This window comes from Balaenoptera borealis (genome assembly GCF_965194805.1).
Source record: "Balaenoptera borealis genome assembly, chromosome: 1".
NCBI classification, from domain to species: Eukaryota; Metazoa; Chordata; class Mammalia; order Artiodactyla; family Balaenopteridae; genus Balaenoptera; species Balaenoptera borealis.
In genome coordinates this window covers 77,916,340-77,935,486 of record NC_138860.1, presented here as the reverse complement: position 1 = coordinate 77,935,486, position 19,147 = coordinate 77,916,340, and the positions used below count along the sequence as shown (strand labels likewise).

The 19,147-nt window shown below is 45.9% G+C and overlaps 1 protein-coding gene across 1 annotated transcript in view; it reads left to right on the top strand.

Annotated features, from left to right (window-relative positions):
* Nucleotides 1-19,147, top strand: part of ATP1A4 (ATPase Na+/K+ transporting subunit alpha 4) — a gene marked incomplete at its 3' end in the record, with an annotated part of 33,634 nt that overhangs the window by 8,681 nt on the left and 5,806 nt on the right. Inside the window, 12 exon segments of the mRNA XM_082407771.1 lie at nt 2,931-3,199; nt 4,705-4,903; nt 5,140-5,249; nt 5,440-5,574; nt 9,507-9,696; nt 9,846-10,018; nt 14,313-14,449; nt 14,849-14,999; nt 15,320-15,488; nt 17,266-17,420; nt 17,577-17,700; nt 18,964-19,109. Coding sequence (XP_082263897.1) covers nt 2,931-3,199; nt 4,705-4,903; nt 5,140-5,249; nt 5,440-5,574; nt 9,507-9,696; nt 9,846-10,018; nt 14,313-14,449; nt 14,849-14,999; nt 15,320-15,488; nt 17,266-17,420; nt 17,577-17,700; nt 18,964-19,109 — 1,958 coding nt within the window.

Genomic DNA, 19,147 nt, shown 5'->3' with positions numbered 1-19,147 from the left:
TAAAAGTCACTACTCCATAGATTTTTATGTGGGTTAAAGGAGATAATACATAATAAAATGCTTAACGCAAGACATAACACACTGTAAGTGCCCTATAATTGTAGCTATTTTTATTCTATCTAGTGAATGGACTATGCTCTATGAGCTGAAAATAGCACAGAAGGGAGGAAAATTATTCAGCTCTGCTAGGTCACTCTTCTCCTGAAGTAAGCCCTAACTTCTCACTGTCCCAAGAGAGGGTACTGGCATTGGAAATCTGAGTTAGCAGAGGTGCCACTCACACCTTTGGCTTTGTTCCTAGAATCTAGGGCATCCTTGAACTGGGAGGCAGCTCTGGCCAAAGTGGTACCAATGGGCTCAATATCATTATGTCAACCTCTCCTTCATCCTTTCTGCTTAAGAAGGCCTGCAAAACTCTCTGGAACACACATGAAAACCATCATTTATGCTTAAGAATAAATGTTTGGGTGTCTAAGAAATAGCTATTCTTTAATTGAATGCCTAGTATGTGTCAAGTGCCACAGAAATCTCTGCTTCTAACAAGACTATACAACAGATATTATTCCTATTTTACACATGGAAGACCAAGGTTCAAAGAAATTAAATGCCGCACCCAAGAGCACAACTCAACAGAAAAAAGGGGGATCAAGTATTCTAATGTAGGTCTGTCTCCAAAGCCCATGCTCTTTCCACAGAACCTCCCCTGGAATAAAGCTTGCTAATGACCCCTCTGGTAATAAAATTATTTAATTTGGAAATAGCTTAAAGGAGTAGAGTACCATTAAGACTGAAGAAGAATCCAACTAGAAAATAAAATATATATTAAAAAAAATTTTTTTAACTTGATTGAACAGAAAGATGCAAGTTAGCAAGCTTCCCCCAAAAACATGAGATTCCTATTATTAAATTTTAGGAAGAAATTTGCTCAGATTTGTCCTTCCAATGTAGGCTTTTCATCAACAAATTATATGCTTCAAATAACAGGGAAAGTGGATGATGGAATTCCATCTAAGAAACAGCGATCTGACTAGAATAGAGAAGGCTTTAATAGGAGACTAGAGGGACCCAAGACGTGACCAAGAGGGTGGCGCTAGGTTGAAGGAGCTCTTGACTCTTAAACTGAGGAACCCCTGTGCAATCTGCGAACAGGTAGCGTCACTTTAACCTTTATCCTAGGCCCTTGCCTCTCTGCTTTCATCACTGTGGCCCTTGACGGGGCTGCTGGTACAAACATCTCTCTTTGGGTTCTCATGCATCTTCACGGGGGGTAGGGGGGAGATGGTAAGCTATTTCTCTGGCATTATATAGAAGGCGTAGGAAGAAGTCAGTCTAGCCTGGAATATGGGAGGCTTGGCCTTCTTAACCTTCCCCAAAGTTGACATCAACCTTCCCCCTCCCTAGACACATTGGGATTAGTTATTAAATTCTGTCTCTCCAAGCATGGGGAAACCATAGCAGAAGGAAGAAAAATGAAGAACTAGATTAAACCATGGCACAAAATGACTATAAGTGACACCATACCCTAACCACCCCTACCCCCTGCCAAAATAAACCCTCTCAGCAACTCTCAATTATTTTAGGATCTTCCTGCTCACCTGCAGAGTGCCTCATACTGTGAGGCGTTCCAGAACCACTCTTCACATAGCAGTGACCTCGCTCGTCTGCTGTCGGTCGGAGCAGAACCTGCTCTCAGACTCATAATGCTGAAGGTGACCTTGAAAATGGACTGGCCACTCCATGCTATGATGTTTGTGGGAGCTGCCAGATTAGAGCTACCCTGCAAGGCATATGTGTGATTTTCTAGCCATCCTTCTGGAGACCTTAAATTCATCTAAATGGAGAAAAGAAAGAAACAAATATTTGAGTGCCTACTGTGTGCCCAACCCTGTTCTAGGCTCTTTTAAAAACATTTAATTCTCACAGCTTTGTAGATGCTTTTATCCCATTTTAAAGATGAGGAAACCTGAGTCTCAGAGAGTTTAAGTAACTTGCCCCAGGGTGAACAGCTAGTACATTGGAAGTTGAACTTCTAGCCCTGAGTCCTTCTGATTCGAAAATAAGTGCTATTTCTATAATATGTTGCTTTTCTGGGTGATTCTGACTGTAACTTTAATGGTAGGAATTTCAGCCATTATGGTAAAGCAGGTAGAATTATTTTGAGCAAAGAACCTTGTGGGGCCCCTCATTTCAAGCTACACGAGTGTCCTACATCCTGGGTGTGTCAAGTTCCCCTTCTGATTCAGGGGCCGTGTTATGGCCTGTGCCACCCAGCAGGGGGCAGACTGGCTCCAGCCAGCAAAACAGGGAAGAGGCTCGGTCAGAGCAGAGTTTCTCAACTTCGACACTACTGACAATTGTGCCGCGTTGTTCTTCGTGGTGGCGGGAGAGGAGGGCTGTCCTGGGAGTTGCAGGATGCCTGGCAGCACCCCTGCTCTCTGCCCACTAGGTGCCAGTAGCAACCTCAGTCGTGACAACCAAAGATGCCTCCAGACCTTGCCAGATGTCTCCTGGGGATGGCGGCGGCAAATTGAGTAGCCCTGTGTTAGAGGACGGGGAGATATTGGAACATAGGATTCTAGCAGAAGGGTAACCACTATTCCTGGGGCTCGAGAAGCTCTTCAGCTGCTGAGGACAAAATAAGAAACTATAGGCAATGGAAGAGATTTAGATTAAGTGTAACAAAGACCTTCTTGACAGTGAAGGCAATTAGGCAATAAAATTGGGTATCTCTGGAGAACTGTGAAACCTCTTCAGAGATTTTTCAGATGAGGAGACCTTCACTTGCATAAACGAAATGTAAAGACAGTAGAACATTATAACCTCTCAGAGGACCTTGAGTTTCCACCTTGTTTTTGACTGTTGACAGTTTTCTCTTTGTAGGAACCAAACCCAACAGCCTTTCCAATTCAGACTTCCCCCTTCATCCACAGGGACAGACCGGGGCATCGTGATTGCCACAGAGGACTCCACGGTGATGGGCCGAATTGCCTCGCTGACCTCCGGCCTGGCAGTGGGCCAGACCCCCATTGCTGCGGAGATCGAACACTTCATCCATCTGATCACAGCAGTGGCCATCTTCCTCGGTGTCACTTTCTTTGGCCTCTCGCTTATCTTGGGCTACTCCTGGCTGGAGGCTGTTACTTTTCTTATTGGCATCATTGTGGCCAACGTGCCTGAGGGGCTGCTGGCCACCGTCACTGTGAGTAGCTAGGGTGGAGTGTGGCCCCAGGGCAGACAAACAACCCCAAGGGAATGAAATCACTAGTACCTCTTTCGTGGCTGAACCTCTCCAGTGCAGAATACTCTGATGCGTATACAAGATGTCAAATCATTGAGCTCCCAAATTACACTGACTTACTTCACCCCTATTTTCTGGTGCCTTCTCTCTTTAATGAGAAAAGAAGTGAGTTACGATGCAGAAAGCATAGATTATCAGTCACCGGGAGTGAGTTCCAGTCCTGGGTGTACTGGCTGGAGAACCTGGCCAACTCACTGCACTCCGGGCCTCAATTTATTCATCAGTTCATAGAAGAAGATTAATTTAGGATTATAGAATCTTACTGGAAAGGACTTCCAAGCCCATATAAATTCAACCTTTCAACCAATGCCGAATATCCTGTATAAAATCTGTAGGCGATGATGATGATTTCTAGTCATGGGAAGCCCACCCCTTTTTATCTGACCTCATTTCATTGTTGGATTGCTCTAGTTAGATTTCATTATGTTGGGCAGACATATGATTCCCTGTTTGGTTCCAGTTCTCCCATCTGAAGAAATACAAAATAAGTCAAATCTCTCTCTTCTACAAACCTACCTTTAGATCTTTGACAGTAGCCATTATGTCCCCTCAAACTCTCCAGGGGAGAGGTCATATAATCCCTTTTCCCTTAGCCCTTCTTCCTGTGACACGATCTTCAGACCCCTTGTCTTGCGGATCACCTGTTTGGGGTATGCTCTCTTTTATCAATACCCTTCTTAAAATGGAAATGAGAATAATACCCAGGGTGTGGTTGGACTAGCACAAAAACATTAGTACTCATGATATTGTGTAAATAAATAATAACTCCATGATTAGAATTCTGTACATAACCGCAGCCTAAGAATTCATTCGTTTTTAAAATAACCTTGCCCCACACCTGACTTTCACTGGATTTACGGTCAACAAAAATCTTTTGGTTTAAGTGACTTCTCAAGTCATTTTCAGCGCTGCAACAGTCCTTCTCAGTTTCATCATTCTCTCCTCCCCATTCCTTTTTTAAACTACTGGTACAACCCTCCTCCACACAGAGCAACTTATGCCACAATCAAAGGTTAGCTCTCACCGAGGTCCCTGGAAAGACTGGACTTGAGAAAGAAGTGTGGCTTGAACTTGAGTGGAGAAGAGGCTGCAGAATAGAAAAGATGAAAGGATCGAGGGGGAGAGGAATATTCCAGGAGGAATAGGAGATCATTCTCTATGATACCCTGGTAAAGGAAAGCACTCTTTTTTTGAAACTCTGCCATAAAGTACAAACCGAAATCACTTTCCTAATTTCCTTTCCCATAGCCACAGATGGGGTTTCTAAAGACTAGGTGGTAACAAAAGGGAAATAAATATAAAAAATTAAAAGAGCAGTAAAAACGATCAGATTTCCAAAAACACAAAGTGCTGTGAGCAGCCGAGCTCTCCTCTCCGTGTCCCCTCTCCCCTGTTCACGGCCTTAGGTGTGTCTGACCCTGACAGCCAAGCGCATGGCTCGGAAGAACTGCCTGGTGAAGAACCTGGAGGCGGTGGAGACATTGGGCTCCACCTCCACCATCTGCTCCGACAAGACGGGCACCCTCACCCAGAACCGCATGACCGTCGCCCACCTGTGGTTCGACAGGACCATCTATGAGGCCGACACCAGCGAAGAACAGACTGGTGACTAGTGGCGTTGGCGGTCGGAGAGTGGAAGGATGTGGGGAATGTGATGAGTAGCTGAGAGGGCGTGGTGAGTCCAGACAGCAAGAAGGTAGCTGCAAAGTGAGAGGAGAGCAGGGGGGCGTGGAGGAGATGGAATGTTGTCTCTGAGAAGCATCTGGGCGCAGAAGGGGTGTGAATAAACTCCTGCTTTAAGCTCTCCTATCCCTGCTCACTGTTCTGTTCTCTCTCCCTAGGGAATTCATTTGCCAAGGGCTCTGATACCTGGTGCATCCTGGCCCGAATCGCTGGCCTCTGCAACCGGGCTGATTTTAAGGCTAATCAGGAGTACCTTCCCATAGCTAAGGTGTCAGGCCCAAGGGAGTAAAGCATACCTCAGTGTTCAGGGTATAACCTGCCCTCTCCCCTCAATATCTCTTTCCTGGCCCTCGGTGATGCCCCCAGCACCCCTCCCCATTCTGTTCCTCTCCTTGACACCACCGGCAAGCCCAGGTGCCTTGCCTCTCGGGCTCATTATACCAACCCCATCCCTGCAGCGGGCAACAGCAGGGGATGCTTCTGAGTCAGCCCTCCTCAAGTTCATCGAGCAGTCTTACAGCTCTGTGAAGGAGATGAGAGAGAAAAGCCCCAAGGTGGCAGAAATTCCCTTTAATTCTACCAACAAGTACCAGGTACAGAACCGACAGAGGTAGGAAAATAGCAGCGGGGGATGGGCTTGTCATCTGGGGAAACGGGAGCTTTGCCTTTGCCTTTATGTCTGAGCTGTAGAACAGATACGGTGGATAATCAGCACCCCAGTTAGGAGGAAGGTTCACCTTAAGGGAAAGTGGCAAACAGGTAAATGCAGGCATAGATGATAAAGGAAGAGGCATTCAGTCGTAAGCAGACTTGAGGCTACGCCACTTGTGCAGAGAGCAAGTCATAAAGTGCTCTCTGAAATGTCCATAGGCAGCAAAACCTGGCTGGGGAAAGTCACGTTAAAGGCTAGCTGGGGAAAGTCACGTTAGAGGCGTCTCTGTGGCAACTGTGAAATTTGCTGCTGCAGAATATGTTGGATTTGCCGGCCACTTCCCTGAGGCATCTTATCTCACTAGTCATCAAATATTTCTTTTCATTCCATGCCTGCAGTTCTAGCAGCTGCCGTCAGGTAGGCGGTCAGGGCTTTCCAGAGTGTTTGCGAAGCTGTTTTCCCAGGGCCATTTTGTCCATGATCCAGGGAGGACTGACAAGGGAAGGAGAAATGCTGAGGGAGGGACAGTGGTGGCTCTAACAGTAAAATCCATGTGAGGGACAAGAAACCCAGTACTTCCCTCCCACGTGAGAACCCTGGCACACTGAGGAAAGTGTGGAAAGGAGGGAACGGTGGCATCACCATGATGGGAGCTCTAGCAGCTAAGCTTTGACTCGTACGGGACAATCGTGATTTACTTAGGGTAGTGGAATTCTCCAAATTCATACACTACCGTAAAGGTCAGACATCATGTGTGGGTAACAGAGAAGAAATTCAACTCCCAAAAGTCAGTTTTGGTTTTGTGTCTTTTTTTTTTTTTTTTAATTTTATTTATTTATTTATTTATGGCTGTGTTGGGTCTTCATTTCTGTGCAAGGGCTTTCTCTAGTTGCGGCAAGTGGGGGCCACTCTTCATCGCGGTGCGCGGGCCTCTCACTATCACGGCCTCTCTTGCTGTGGAGCACAGGCTCCAGACTCGCAGGCTCAGTAATTGTGGCTCACGGGCCCAGTTGCTCCGCGGCATGTGGGATCTTCCCAGACCAGGGCTCGAACCCGTGTCCCCTGCATTGGCAGGCAGATTCTCAACCACTGCGCCACCAGGGAAGCCTTGGTTTTGTGTCTTAAAAAACACATAATAGTGCTCACTTCAGCAGCACATACACTAAAACTAGAACAATACAGAGAAGATCAGCATGGCCCCCGCATGACAGGCAAATTCATGAGGCGGTCCATACCTTTATATTTGAAAGTTGCTTAAGAGAATAGATCTTAAAAGTTTTCGTCACAAGAAAAAACAATTTTTGTAACTAAAAAAAGCCATAATAATAAAAGCTATATAGATCTTTTTAAACCAAATTACCTATATTTTCACCCTGAATGCTGAACGAGTAAAAGTTAAAGAAACAGATTCATAGTTTTTTGTCTCATCTGACTTTTCGTCAGTGTAATAAGATAGGTCCCCTAGGCCCAAACTGCCAACTTATTTCCACTTTTTCCTGACGTTTAGTGACCTCACTAACCAGACAGGAATTTTGTGCTTGGCAGGGCCCAATTAAAGCCTTCGACTGGAAAGAATTAGGTACCTCTCCTTCCACAAGATTCAAAATAAAAGTAAAACATACCCATGACATTTGACGGGACGTCCAACAAAATAGCAACCTTTCCCCCAAATGACAACGTTAGTGCCTTTTCTGAGCTATTGAATATCAAGTTCAAACAGCAAAATCCTCCTCTGCACCAAATGTGCTCGGCCAGCCTGCAAGCTACCCAGCTCTGGCGGGGCTTGCTTAGGGGGCCAAGAAAACCCCTCTGGCTCCTTTTGCTCTGTACCCAAGAGCAACCTGCCTTAATCAGCTTGTTCTTGGGGCAGTCAGAGGCTCCGGTCTGCAAGGGACATCTTAGCCTGGCGGTCGTTTGCAAGGCCTGGTCTCTTTCCGTCTCTGAGATCAAAATGAAAGGAAGAAGTTTCTCTGTTCTGATATTTCCAGATTTCTCCCATCTTTTTCACCTGTAATTTTCTATCAAGATGTGATGTTTCTGTGTCCAAATTACTAGCTTAAGCAGGTCTTGCTGTCATCTCTGATAATCTCCAATAAATAGTCAACAAATGGGTTTTAAGTGCTCAGAAAATTTTTTTGAATTTTTTTTACAGATTTCTGCTTACATGAGTTAAGGTTTTCCCTCTTAACTGCTTAAGCATATTTTGAATATCACAGTTTTGGGAAAGTTTCCAAAGAAGCCGTTTTAACCACATTTTACACCCAGGTTTCCCACCCGGCTTCTCCTTGGGCCAGTACAGTCTGGTCCCCTTGGTACCACAGGCTCAATTCCTCTCAATGTGCTGATTTTGTTACCCAACAGGCTACGTAGCAGGAATTTCCTGTCGATCATAAGAGGAAACCCAGAGACAGTTCCTTTTCCCAGATCAGAGATCACAGGAAAATGAAAAATGAAACTGATCTTATTTCTCTGTCCTCAAGTGGTCTCCTCTGGTTCCCTTCCTGACTACGCCCTCCCCTCCCCAGCTGAGCCACAGGGACCCCCAACTTGCACCGTCAAGCCCCTCTCAGGGGCCGTGCCGTGTTTCCAGGAGACAGGGGGCTAGAATGGCTAACCAATTTTTGCATTGTGCTTCACAGTTTTCGATATATTCTTTTTTTTTTTTCTTTTGGTTTTGAGACGTGTTCTGTTTATTGGTAAAAAAACAAATTCATAAACACAAAATAACAGTACATTCAACATATAAACAAAATTATTAAAGATGTGATTATACAAATTCTACTGGCAACACTTGGAAAACAGTTTATTCATCAGTCCCAAAAATGAACATAAAAATATAAGAGGCAACCACAGTTCAGTGTCAAACTAAACAAGTCAGAATGCCTAAAGGGTTTGGTAACTCAAAGTGAATAGATAACTTTATTCTTTTGGGAAAAAATAAAAGACAGTATTAATAAAAACAAAGCAACAATCATAAATTTTAAGTAGACTTCATCACTAAATATGTGATGACAGAGTTAACAAAGAACTTAGAGCATAGGTTGGTTAAGAGAGTGTGTTCTAAAGTGAGTCTATTTGGGTTCTTTCCTTGACAGCCTCTACTTTCTAGCTGTGTGATTCTGATCACAGCTTAACCTTAGTTTTGTCATCTATAAAATAAAGAAATTGATAGTACTACTACAGGGTAGTAGCTGAGAGGATTAAATGACAATTCATGTAAAGCACTTGGAACAGTGGCTGGCACATAGTAAGTGCTCAATAAGTGTTGTTATTACTATTCGTCCTAATCCCGTCCTTCAGGCTCAAACAACCATGGTAAAGAACTGTCAGTGTTTTTCAATATATTCTTTACAAATACTATCTTTCTTTTATAAAAACCCAATGAAGTGGGCAACGCAGAACCTTTTACATTTTATCAAAGGAGCTAAGGTTTGGAGAGGTTAAGTGGACTGACCTGAGGTCATAAAGCTAAGAAAGCATTCCTGCTGGCCCTAGAGAACAGGTGTTTGACTCTAAGTTTTCTTTCCTGTCTACTCTGCTGTCTCTGTGGCCCCATGACTTCTGCTTCTAGCCACCCAGGTAGAGAGGAAGCAGGGATGGGAGAGTGCCTGGGCTGCCCTTAACTTCCAGTCTGGCTGAGAAGATAACAGATTCCTGTACAAATAATACCAGGCTGGGGGTTCCTGCAAGGGAGGAGGGGTGGGCTCAACCAAAGGTCAGATTTGGCTGGAGGGAGGGGGGCTGCACTGGTTTAGGGGACAAAGGAAATGGAGGTATGACACAGCTTGCCTGTCGCCTTTACCCTCAAAAACCTTACCCTTGCTTTTTTGCCCCAACTCTCGCTCTCTCCTCCTGTTCCTCTCCTCTCCCTAGATGTCCATCCACCTTCGGGAGGACGGCTCCCAGACCCACGTACTGATGATGAAGGGGGCGCCTGAGAGGATCTTGGAGTTTTGCTCTATTTACCTTCTGAAAGGGCAGGAGTACCCAATGGATGATGAAATGAAGGAAGCCTTCCAGAATGCCTACTTGGAAATGGGAGGTCTGGGGGAACGCGTGCTAGGTGAGGGGGCTGTGGGAGAAGCCTTTGAAGAGTGGCATCAAAACAGTCATTATTTGTGGGGTGAAAAATCTAGGAGGTTGGGGCAAGCAGGATAGAGACATAGACAGTGGAATGACGACTGGTCGGTCCTTTCTTCTGTCTCTCTCCAGGGTTCTGCTTCTTGAATCTGCCGAACACTTACTCCAAGGGATTCAAGTTTAACACCGATGAAATCAATTTTCCCATGGATAACCTTTGTTTTGTGGGGCTCATCTCCATGACTGACCCTCCCCGAGCTGCAGTGCCTGATGCCGTGGGCAAGTGTCAGAGTGCCGGGATTAAGGTAAACACTGGAGCATCCCAGATGCCCCTCACTTGTCATAAACTGGATCAACAGTAGAAAACCTCGGACAGAGTAGGTTCTTCATTTAACTGAACTGATTTCTGCTTCCTGAGCTTGTGAGTTGCAGTCTTAAGAGAGAACTTAATAATAAGTGTCCTCTGTAGTTAGAATCCTGCCTTGCATTGAACATTAGAATCACCAGGGGACGAACACAACATTGTAGATCAACTATACGTCAATAAAATTAAAAAATAAAATGGGATCACCAGGGGAGCTTTAAAGATCTGATGCCTTGGCCATACTCCAGACCCATTCAATTAGAAACGCTCAGGGTGGGACCCAGGCATCTGTATTTGTAAAAACTTTCCTAGAGATTCTGATGTGCAGACAAATTTGAGAACCATCACCCTAGGACAGTGCTTCTCAAACTAATGTGCATGTGAATCACCTGGGGGTTTTGTTGGAATGCAAATCCTAATTCAGTAGGACTAGGACACCCCAAGATTCTGCATTTGTAACACGCTCCCAGCTGATGCCATTGCTGCTGGTCTGCAGGCCACACTAGGAGTAGCAAAGTGGTAGAAGGTGTCATATAAATGTACTGCTGGATGGGTTGTAAAAAGGTTGAGGCCAAGAGGGCTGGGGGCCTGGAGCAGGCAATAGTGAGAAAGAGAGATTGAGAGCTGGGGGCCCTCAACGGATCTGACTTCAGGGTGAGCAGCTGCCCTAACAAGTGTACGTCCAGGAGTAAAAGCTAGAAACCAAAACGAAGTGGTCCAAGAGTAAAACGCAGCAGAACAAACCCAGAGATGGGAATTCCTCTTTCATCAGGGTGGGCTTTGGACTTCATGGGGTAGCAGCAGTAACATTCCTCTAATTCTGAGATGTTCTGTATCCCACATTTCAAATTCTAAGACTCCTATACATCTTCATAGATTAGGTATTGTCACCTTCCCTGCTCATACTTGATATTCTGGGAATATCTGGGAGGGCAGGTTGGAGGGGGTGGGGCTAGATGTATTTAAGGGGAACTGGATGCTGTCTGTTAGAGATGGCTTCATCTTGACCTTTGACTGTTGGCAGTTTGTCTCGGGGCAGCCTGGGCTACACTAAGTACAATGATTGGTCACTACAGTGGGAACCAAGAAATGGATATAGGAAATTATTCTGAGTGAATTCCCTAATTACTACAAGATGTTTGGGGTGGTACAGTTCTTTGCGGAGACAGCATTATTATAACACGTCTGCATAGGATAACACATATCTTGATACTCCTCCGTGGTTCTATAAGCTACCACGTCATACATACTGTGGGAGGTAAATGGAGAAGGGGTTCATTTGCATTTTCTCAGCTTTGAGGTGGGCTGCCAGCATGAGGAATAACACTGTGGTTATTATTGTGCATTGTGTTATTGCTGTGCACATAATAACACAGCCTAAAATTTATCTCATCTGGGAATTTATGGATCCCTTTAGCAAGAAGGAGAGTTACAATTGTGCCTACTGTTGGGGGGGAGGCCCAACCAGGAGACAAAGAGGTGATTTAAGCCAGGTGGCCTGCCAGAGCAGGACACGGTCACAGCCTGAGGCAGAGTGAGCTGTAATAGGTAACGGTGGAGGAGGATTCCGGCTGGCCTGGAGCTGACACCTGAAGCAGGAGGCCTGGTGCTTTCTGGGCCAGCCCTTGTTCTGGGCACAGGTTTACATTTTAATTTCTTACTTCTTCTGGACCTGAAGCTGACAGAAATTTGGCAGACTTGGTGAGGAATTTTGAATCACCCCCTTTTCCCTCTAGGGAACTGTAAGACGTACACGTGAGGCCATCCTTCAAGGAGGACAAAATGTAATGGTTATACAAACGGTTGTCCCATAGGGGAGACCCTTCCAAGGTCAACTCCAAAATGGTGTTGATGCCAAGCTGATGGATATGATGAGGCTGCTGAAAGAGGCTGGCAAAGATTTTACAATTGACTGTGGGACTGGTATTTCTCAGAGCCACGTGTTCAGACCTTTTGGAATAAACTTAATTTTAAAAAACTAAAATAGGACTTCCCTGGTGGCGCAGCAGTTAAGAATCCGCCTGCCAATGCAGGGGACACGGGTTCAAGCCTTGGTCCGGGAAGATCCCACATGCTACAGAGCAACTAAGCCCGTGTGCCACAACTACTGAGCCTGCGCTCTAGAGCCTGCATGCCACAACTACTGAGCCCACGCACTGCAACTACTGAAGCCTGTGCACCTAGAGCCCATGCTCTGCAACAAGAGAAGCCACCACAATAAGAAGCCCACGCACCACAACAAAGAATAGCCCCTTAAACTGTATTGCAAAATTGTCAGTCTTCCCTCAAGTAATCTATAAATTTGATATGATTTCAATAAAATCTCCACAGGAAATTAAAAAAAAAAAAAAACTAAAATAAGGGACTTTCCTGGCAGTCCAGTGGTTAAGACCACCCTTCTAGAGCAGGGGGCACGGGTTTGATCCCCGGTTGGGGAACTAAGAGCCCACATGCTGCCTGGAGTGGTCAAAAAAAAAAACAAAAAACTAAAACTAAAATAAAATGATGCCATCCTATTTGCCACTACCTGAGGCCCTTAGTAGTACGAAGATACTTGGCCCCTGCTATGAACGCAGCCCCCTCTAAGAACTGCAGCTGAGCCGTGAGGGCCTACAGAATGGTCACCAACACTGGAACGTTTCTCTCAGATGGGTCTGATCTGGGGGAAGAGAGTCCAAGGGAACAAGAGGGCAGCTGGCAAGACTGCGTGGGAACACCAGAGGTACAGTCAGCACCGAGAAGTTGGAAATGAAATTCCTTTAGTACTTGACAAATTCCAGAAACTACTAGATGCTCTTTACTTCAAAGGGAGCCATTCTTTGTAGAACTGCACTTCTATTGTATGTATGCGTCTCAATGTTCTGTGAAATTGTGTCCTAGGAACTCACTCTTGGGGTGACTGACTTTGTTTTTATTTCTCCGGCCTGGCATGGAGGTGATACTTCCAGAAACTACTGTAGATCGGCCCATCTGAGTGGTCAAGCTGGGCTAGCTACCACGCATGTCCTACAGGTCATTACTGATGAACCAGTAGGAAACGTTCAGGGCACTGTAAGCCTGGAAAGGCATCACTGAGGGCTCAATCTGAACCACCTCTGGAATCTTCTAATCTTCTGTGCAGTTCCCTCTAAGATCCTCACCAGTTACCTCGTGCCCCACAGACCGAGCTTGGTGAGGACGCAGTGCCCCACAACCAAGCCAGGGCACTTGAAACCAGTGGTGTGGGTAACTGCTCACAGCACACCTTTCCTGAGTCTCTGGTAATCCCAGCTTAGTTAGCACTCCTTCCAGCAAGCCCGCTGTGCCAGTGTGGAATGAGGAGGGCTCATGGGAAAACTCCTTCAAGGCTTATTTCCACGCTCTGGAAGTAAGCAGACTGACCTTTCCAGGACCTCTGCTCTTAGTTCAGCCACAGTCAGATAGTTCCCTTCTCCCTCCCACCAGAGCCTGAGAATTATGTGCTTGGAGGGCACTTGGGAACCATGGGCAGTGGTTCCCAGGAAGCGATCCTTCCTTCATTCTGTAATTGCTTGCTGATGGATTACTATGTGCTAGGAATTACACTAGGGCCGGAAACTTAACAAGGAATCATAGGCACAGCCCCACTCTCTCCAGCAGGGGAGAGAGACAGACAAGCCATCACACAGAGATGTGAGAAGGACTAAAAGAACAGAAGGCTAGAAGAGCACAGAGCACGAGCATCTGATCTTTGGGGAGGAAAGGGACAGGACTAGGGCTGGCCCCAGGTATCCAGAAAAGGGCTGGAACCCAGGGGCACGAGGAGGCAGTGGGAAGAAGAGAGGTAGACTGAGGACCGAAATGCACCTGGGTCTAGATGAAATTTTGCTAGGCAGATGGATTATTCCAGACGTTCCTTTATTACCACTGTTCTGCGGGTAGGTGTTTCTGTCTTTGAGCTTAAAGAGGCAGAATAGCTTCTGGAGCAATTAAATGAAATTCTGAATACAGTAAATACACCCAAATCCCTGATTTATTCCTGGGAAAACTTGAGCTCAAATTGTCCTATGTTTTATGGTCTGATGGCCCTGACCCACTCCCATGGGTTGAAGCCACCGTAGCAAGATTTTTGATTGACAGCACAAGTTCTTGGGAATGAGCTACTTAAACCCCTGTGGAATGATAGCAGTGATCTGTTAGTTCTTAGAGAGAGAAGTGAAGGACCCGGGACCTCCCTGAAGACGATTCTGCTCCTTTTCCCTCCCCTTCCAACCCAGGTGATTATGGTAACAGGGGATCATCCCATTACAGCCAAGGCCATTGCCAAGGGTGTGGGCATCATCTCAGAAGGCACCGAGACAGCAGAGGACATTGCTGCCCGGCTCAAGATCCCTGTCAGCCAGGTCAATGCCAGGTGAGATCCCTGAAAGAACTCAGATCTGCCATTTTTTCCCTCCATCCTTAGCCTGCCCCACCCACTAACATTTTCGGAGGTTCTTTCTATAGGTAGGATGTGCAGAGTTTACTTACTGCAAAGTAAATCATAATAGGAAAATGACCAAGCAACTATGTCCGTGGGTTTTCCGATGAAGGTGGGACAAAGAAGGAGGTAGAGAAGAGGGAGGAGGAGGTGGGAGAGGAGGGAGGGAATGCAATGTGCCAATCTGGGGACAGTGCGTAGCTGGGGACAAGTGAGGAGATGGGGTTGAAAGGAGAAACAAGGAGGTTATAGCAAAGATGGCTTAGAGGGCACCAGGACACCTGGTGAATTCTCAACACTCTGAACTAGCCTTTTGAAATTCCTCTCCCTCAGGGATGTCAAAGCCATTGTGGTACACGGCTCAGAACTAAAAAATATGAACTCAGAGCAGCTTGATGAGATCCTCCAAAACCACACTGAGATCGTGTTTGCTCGGACCTCCCCCCAGCAGAAGCTCATCACTGTAGAGGGATGTCAGAGGCTGGTAAGGGAGACCAAGGAGGCTTGGAGAATCTGGAGGGAATCACGTGGCACAGCCCAGCCCCAAACCAAGCATAGGAATGTGTGGGCTGGGCTAGAGGAGGCTCTAGAGAGCATCCCATCATGAACCCCTGAGACAGGCATCCATCTGGGGACTCCCTGTGAGTTTTGCTATCTCAGGAGGTGCAGGAGAAGGAAGGGCCAAGAGGCCTAAACCAAGCATGATTACATCAAGAAACAAGGGATGATGGAATGAAACTGACCTTTGGGATGGGTCCTGAATCTGAGACAATAATTATTTCACTCCCTCTGTGCTTCACCCAGGGAGCCATTGTGGCGGTGACAGGGGACGGGGTGAACGACTCCCCCGCGCTGAAGAAGGCAGACATCGGCATTGCCATGGGCATCGCTGGCTCTGATGTGTCTAAGCAGGCAGCCGACATGATCCTGCTGGACGACAACTTTGCCTCCATCGTCACAGGAATGGAGGAGGGTGAGGAAGCAGGGTGCCCAGGGTAGGGACTTGGCCCTCAGACTCAGGTGAGAGTTGGTATACATTATTCTCATTCCCTTTGCCCATCCTCCAACCTCCTGTACAGACTGGGAGAAATCACTGTAAGTCAAAATTTTGCAAATTAGATTCAGCTGGTACTTAGAACATCACTATCTGGAGCCCTTATGAGATTGGAGGGAAGTCCAGATTTTCTAGGAAGAGTGGGGGCTCTAGTGCAGCATAGCATTGTTTTTCTTCTCTCATGGGGATTCAAGTGGGTCTACAGTAAGTTTCAGGGTGTAGCTATACCGTGAGACTACTCTGTACTCCACAACCTCAGGAGGACTTTCTAGCAACCTGTTGTCTGAATGATGTTGACATGTCAAGATCAGCTGGAGTCTGATCTATGAATTGACTGCATGAGCTAAATTAAGCCCCCTCTTTCCCAGAGACAATACCCATTGGCGTACAGGAGAACCCCAGAATGCTGCTTCCCAGGCTCCCTGATTTCTGATTTCTGCCTGGAGCTATGTTATTAAAATCTGTGACAATCCACATAATAGTAATAGTTAACATTTTATTGAGACCTTGTATGATCCTCAGTATTTTATATCCACTCAATTCAGTAAACTTTCTGAGTATCAACTATGTACCAGGCACCATTCTTGATGCTGGGGATACTACAATTGGGAATAAAAACACACATCCCTGCCCTTGTGTAACTTAATTTCCAGTGGAGACAGACAGACAATAAAGTAAACTGAACAGTATAATAAAAGAAGACAAGTGCAATGGAAAAAAATAAGTAAAGCAGGGAGTGGAGGGAGGGATGACAATATTAGAAAAGGTTGTCAGGGAAGGACTCAAGCCATCTTGCAAGGCAGGAGGAATGAAGGTGAGGGGTGCCCAAGATCACAAGCTAGTTATGGCAGAAAATGGAATTGGAACCCAAGCCCAGGCTCTTTCCACTTCAGACTTTATTTAAATTGAAGTATAGTTGAGTTACAATGTTGTGTTGGTTTCTGGTGTATAACAAAGTGATTCAGATACAGATAGATAGATACATACATATATATGTATACACATATATATACATATATATTCTTTTTCATATTCTTTTCACATTATAGTATATTACAAGATATTGAATATAGTTTTCTCTGCTATACAGTAGGACCTTGTTGTTTTTCTATTTTACATACAGTAGGTTGTATCTGCTAATCCCAAACTCCTAATTTATCTCTTCCCTGCCTCCCCCTTTTCCCCTTTGGTAACCCTAAATTTGTTTTCTATGTCTGTGAGTCTGTTTCTGTTTTGTAAATAAGTTTATTTGTGTCATATTTTAGATTCCACATATAAGCAATACCATATGATATTTGTCTTTCTCTGTTTGACTTACTTCACTTAGTATGATAACCTCTAGGTCCATCCATGTTACTGTGAATCAGCCTTAATCTTCTAATGGCTTTTATATTGGCATTCTCAGACATCTCTAAGTATTAACAGGCCCCACCCTGCTTAATTTTCAGAGATCAGATGATAGTAGCCATGTTGAACCCAAGAACAAAGAGTATACAGATATGGCACGTTAATAAATCACGGCTTTAATTAATAGTCACACAATTTAGAAACAATACTGGGGCTGCCAAGGCCTGAGACCTTCGGACCCTTTCATGGACCGCGACACTGCTTTGTAGTGGTCTCTCTGTCCAGGAGCTGCTTTGTGGGAGGTGTGAACTCTCTGTGCTTCTCACAGAAGGTTGACCATCCTTCCCAGGCCGCCTGATCTTTGACAACCTGAAGAAATCCATCGCCTACACCCTGACCAGCAACATCCCCGAGATCACCCCCTTCCTGCTCTTCATCATCCTCGGTATCCCCCTGCCTCTGGGCACCATAACCATCCTCTGCATTGACCTGGGCACTGACATGGTGAGGACTAAGCTGGGATCCAGCTCATGGAACTCCTGTGAAACGGACTGAGGAGTAGGAAAAATCTGTGTCCAGGGAGAGGGGCAGAGCTCGAGTTACTTCTGAGTTTCCTTCTGAACTGTATGTTCCCTGTCACTTCCACCCTCCATCCTCCAGGTGCCTGCTATCTCCTTGGCTTATGAGTCAGCTGAAAGTGACCTCATGAAGAGGGCTCCACGGAATCCAAAGACTGATAAGCTGGTGAATGACCGTCTCACTGGCATGGCCTACGGACAGATTGGTGCGGCCAGAGGAATGAGGGGTGAAGGGAACGGGGAGCGGCTGCACCGGCGTGGCCACTGGACCAATCTTGGTTTGGAAGTCAGGGAGATATTTTCTTAACAACAAACTGTGCTGGGCCCTGGGACACAAAAAAACATTGATCTCTGATCTGCCCTTGACTTAAGAGTCTAGTCAAAAAGGAGCAAAAATACATAAAATGATGGCAAGTTGTTCTCCAAGTGCCAAATGAGTATAGATAGGACATACTGCAGGAGTACAAAGCAAGAGGACTCACCAATCTTGAGGACAGTTGGAGAGGCCTTATGGAGGAAACAGGACTTAAACTTGGTGCTGGAAGATAGGGCTTAGACTAGTAAATGGATAGTCCAGTGTGGGGGACCAGAGGATACCTGATTGTTGAAGAGTGAATAAACCAGTTTGGTGGAGCGCTTATTCCTGATAAAGAAGTAGTGGGAAATGAGGCTGTGGACACAGGTAGCATTTATAGCGGGGCCAGCCTTGAAAGACATTTGAGAGCCATTAGAGGTCTTTGTTCTTGAGTTGCTAGATACGATAGGGGTACAGGAAAGAGATGGGGACAGAGGAGACAATCCAAATCTCTAGAGATGGAAACACATAGAAAAAAAGCACAGATTTAGGAGCCATACCTATGTTTGAATCCCAATTTCAAGACCTGTATGATCCTGGACAATGACTGAGTCTTTTTCGTGCTTCAGTTTTCCCACTTACGAAATGTAAATGATACTGCGGAATTGTTGTAAGAATCAATGTCCACCGGTACCTACACAGTGCACAGATCTGTGGTCAGTAGGTAAACATTAACGTCAGCCATAGCCGTGGTCCAGGCATGAGGGGGTGGAGGTTTTGACCAAGGGAGAGGCAAGGGGCAGATGGGAGAGACGCGAGGGGAGGAGAGGACTTGATGAGTGTCCTGGTGTCAGAGAGAATGGACAGCGAGGAGCCCAGCACTCACTCAGTAGGGAGAGGGAATAAATCCCCTCTAAGGTCCTTTCCAGTTTTAAGCTTATATGATTTAAAGATGACTCTAGATTACAGCTTAGAAAGAAATGTCAGAGTTTGGAGGCAAGTCCTATAGAGATGGTGGGATCAGATCATTAATGGCATGAATCTTCAGCAATACAGCTCAGACACACATCAACCCTGCTAGAAGCAAGCCCCAGGCACCACCCCTTCCATGATCTGCCTTTTGAGATCCTTCTCTGAATCAGGTTCCCCTGACCTGTGACTCTATCACTCACAGGGATGATCCAGGCTCTGGCAGGATTCTTCACCTACTTTGTGATCTTGGCTGAGAATGGTTTTAAACCTACTGATCTGCTGGGCATCCGCATCAGCTGGGAAAATCGATACCTCAATGACCTGGAGGACAGCTATGGACAACAGTGGGTGAGTAAAAGGTAGGGTAGTAGATTGTGACCAGTAAG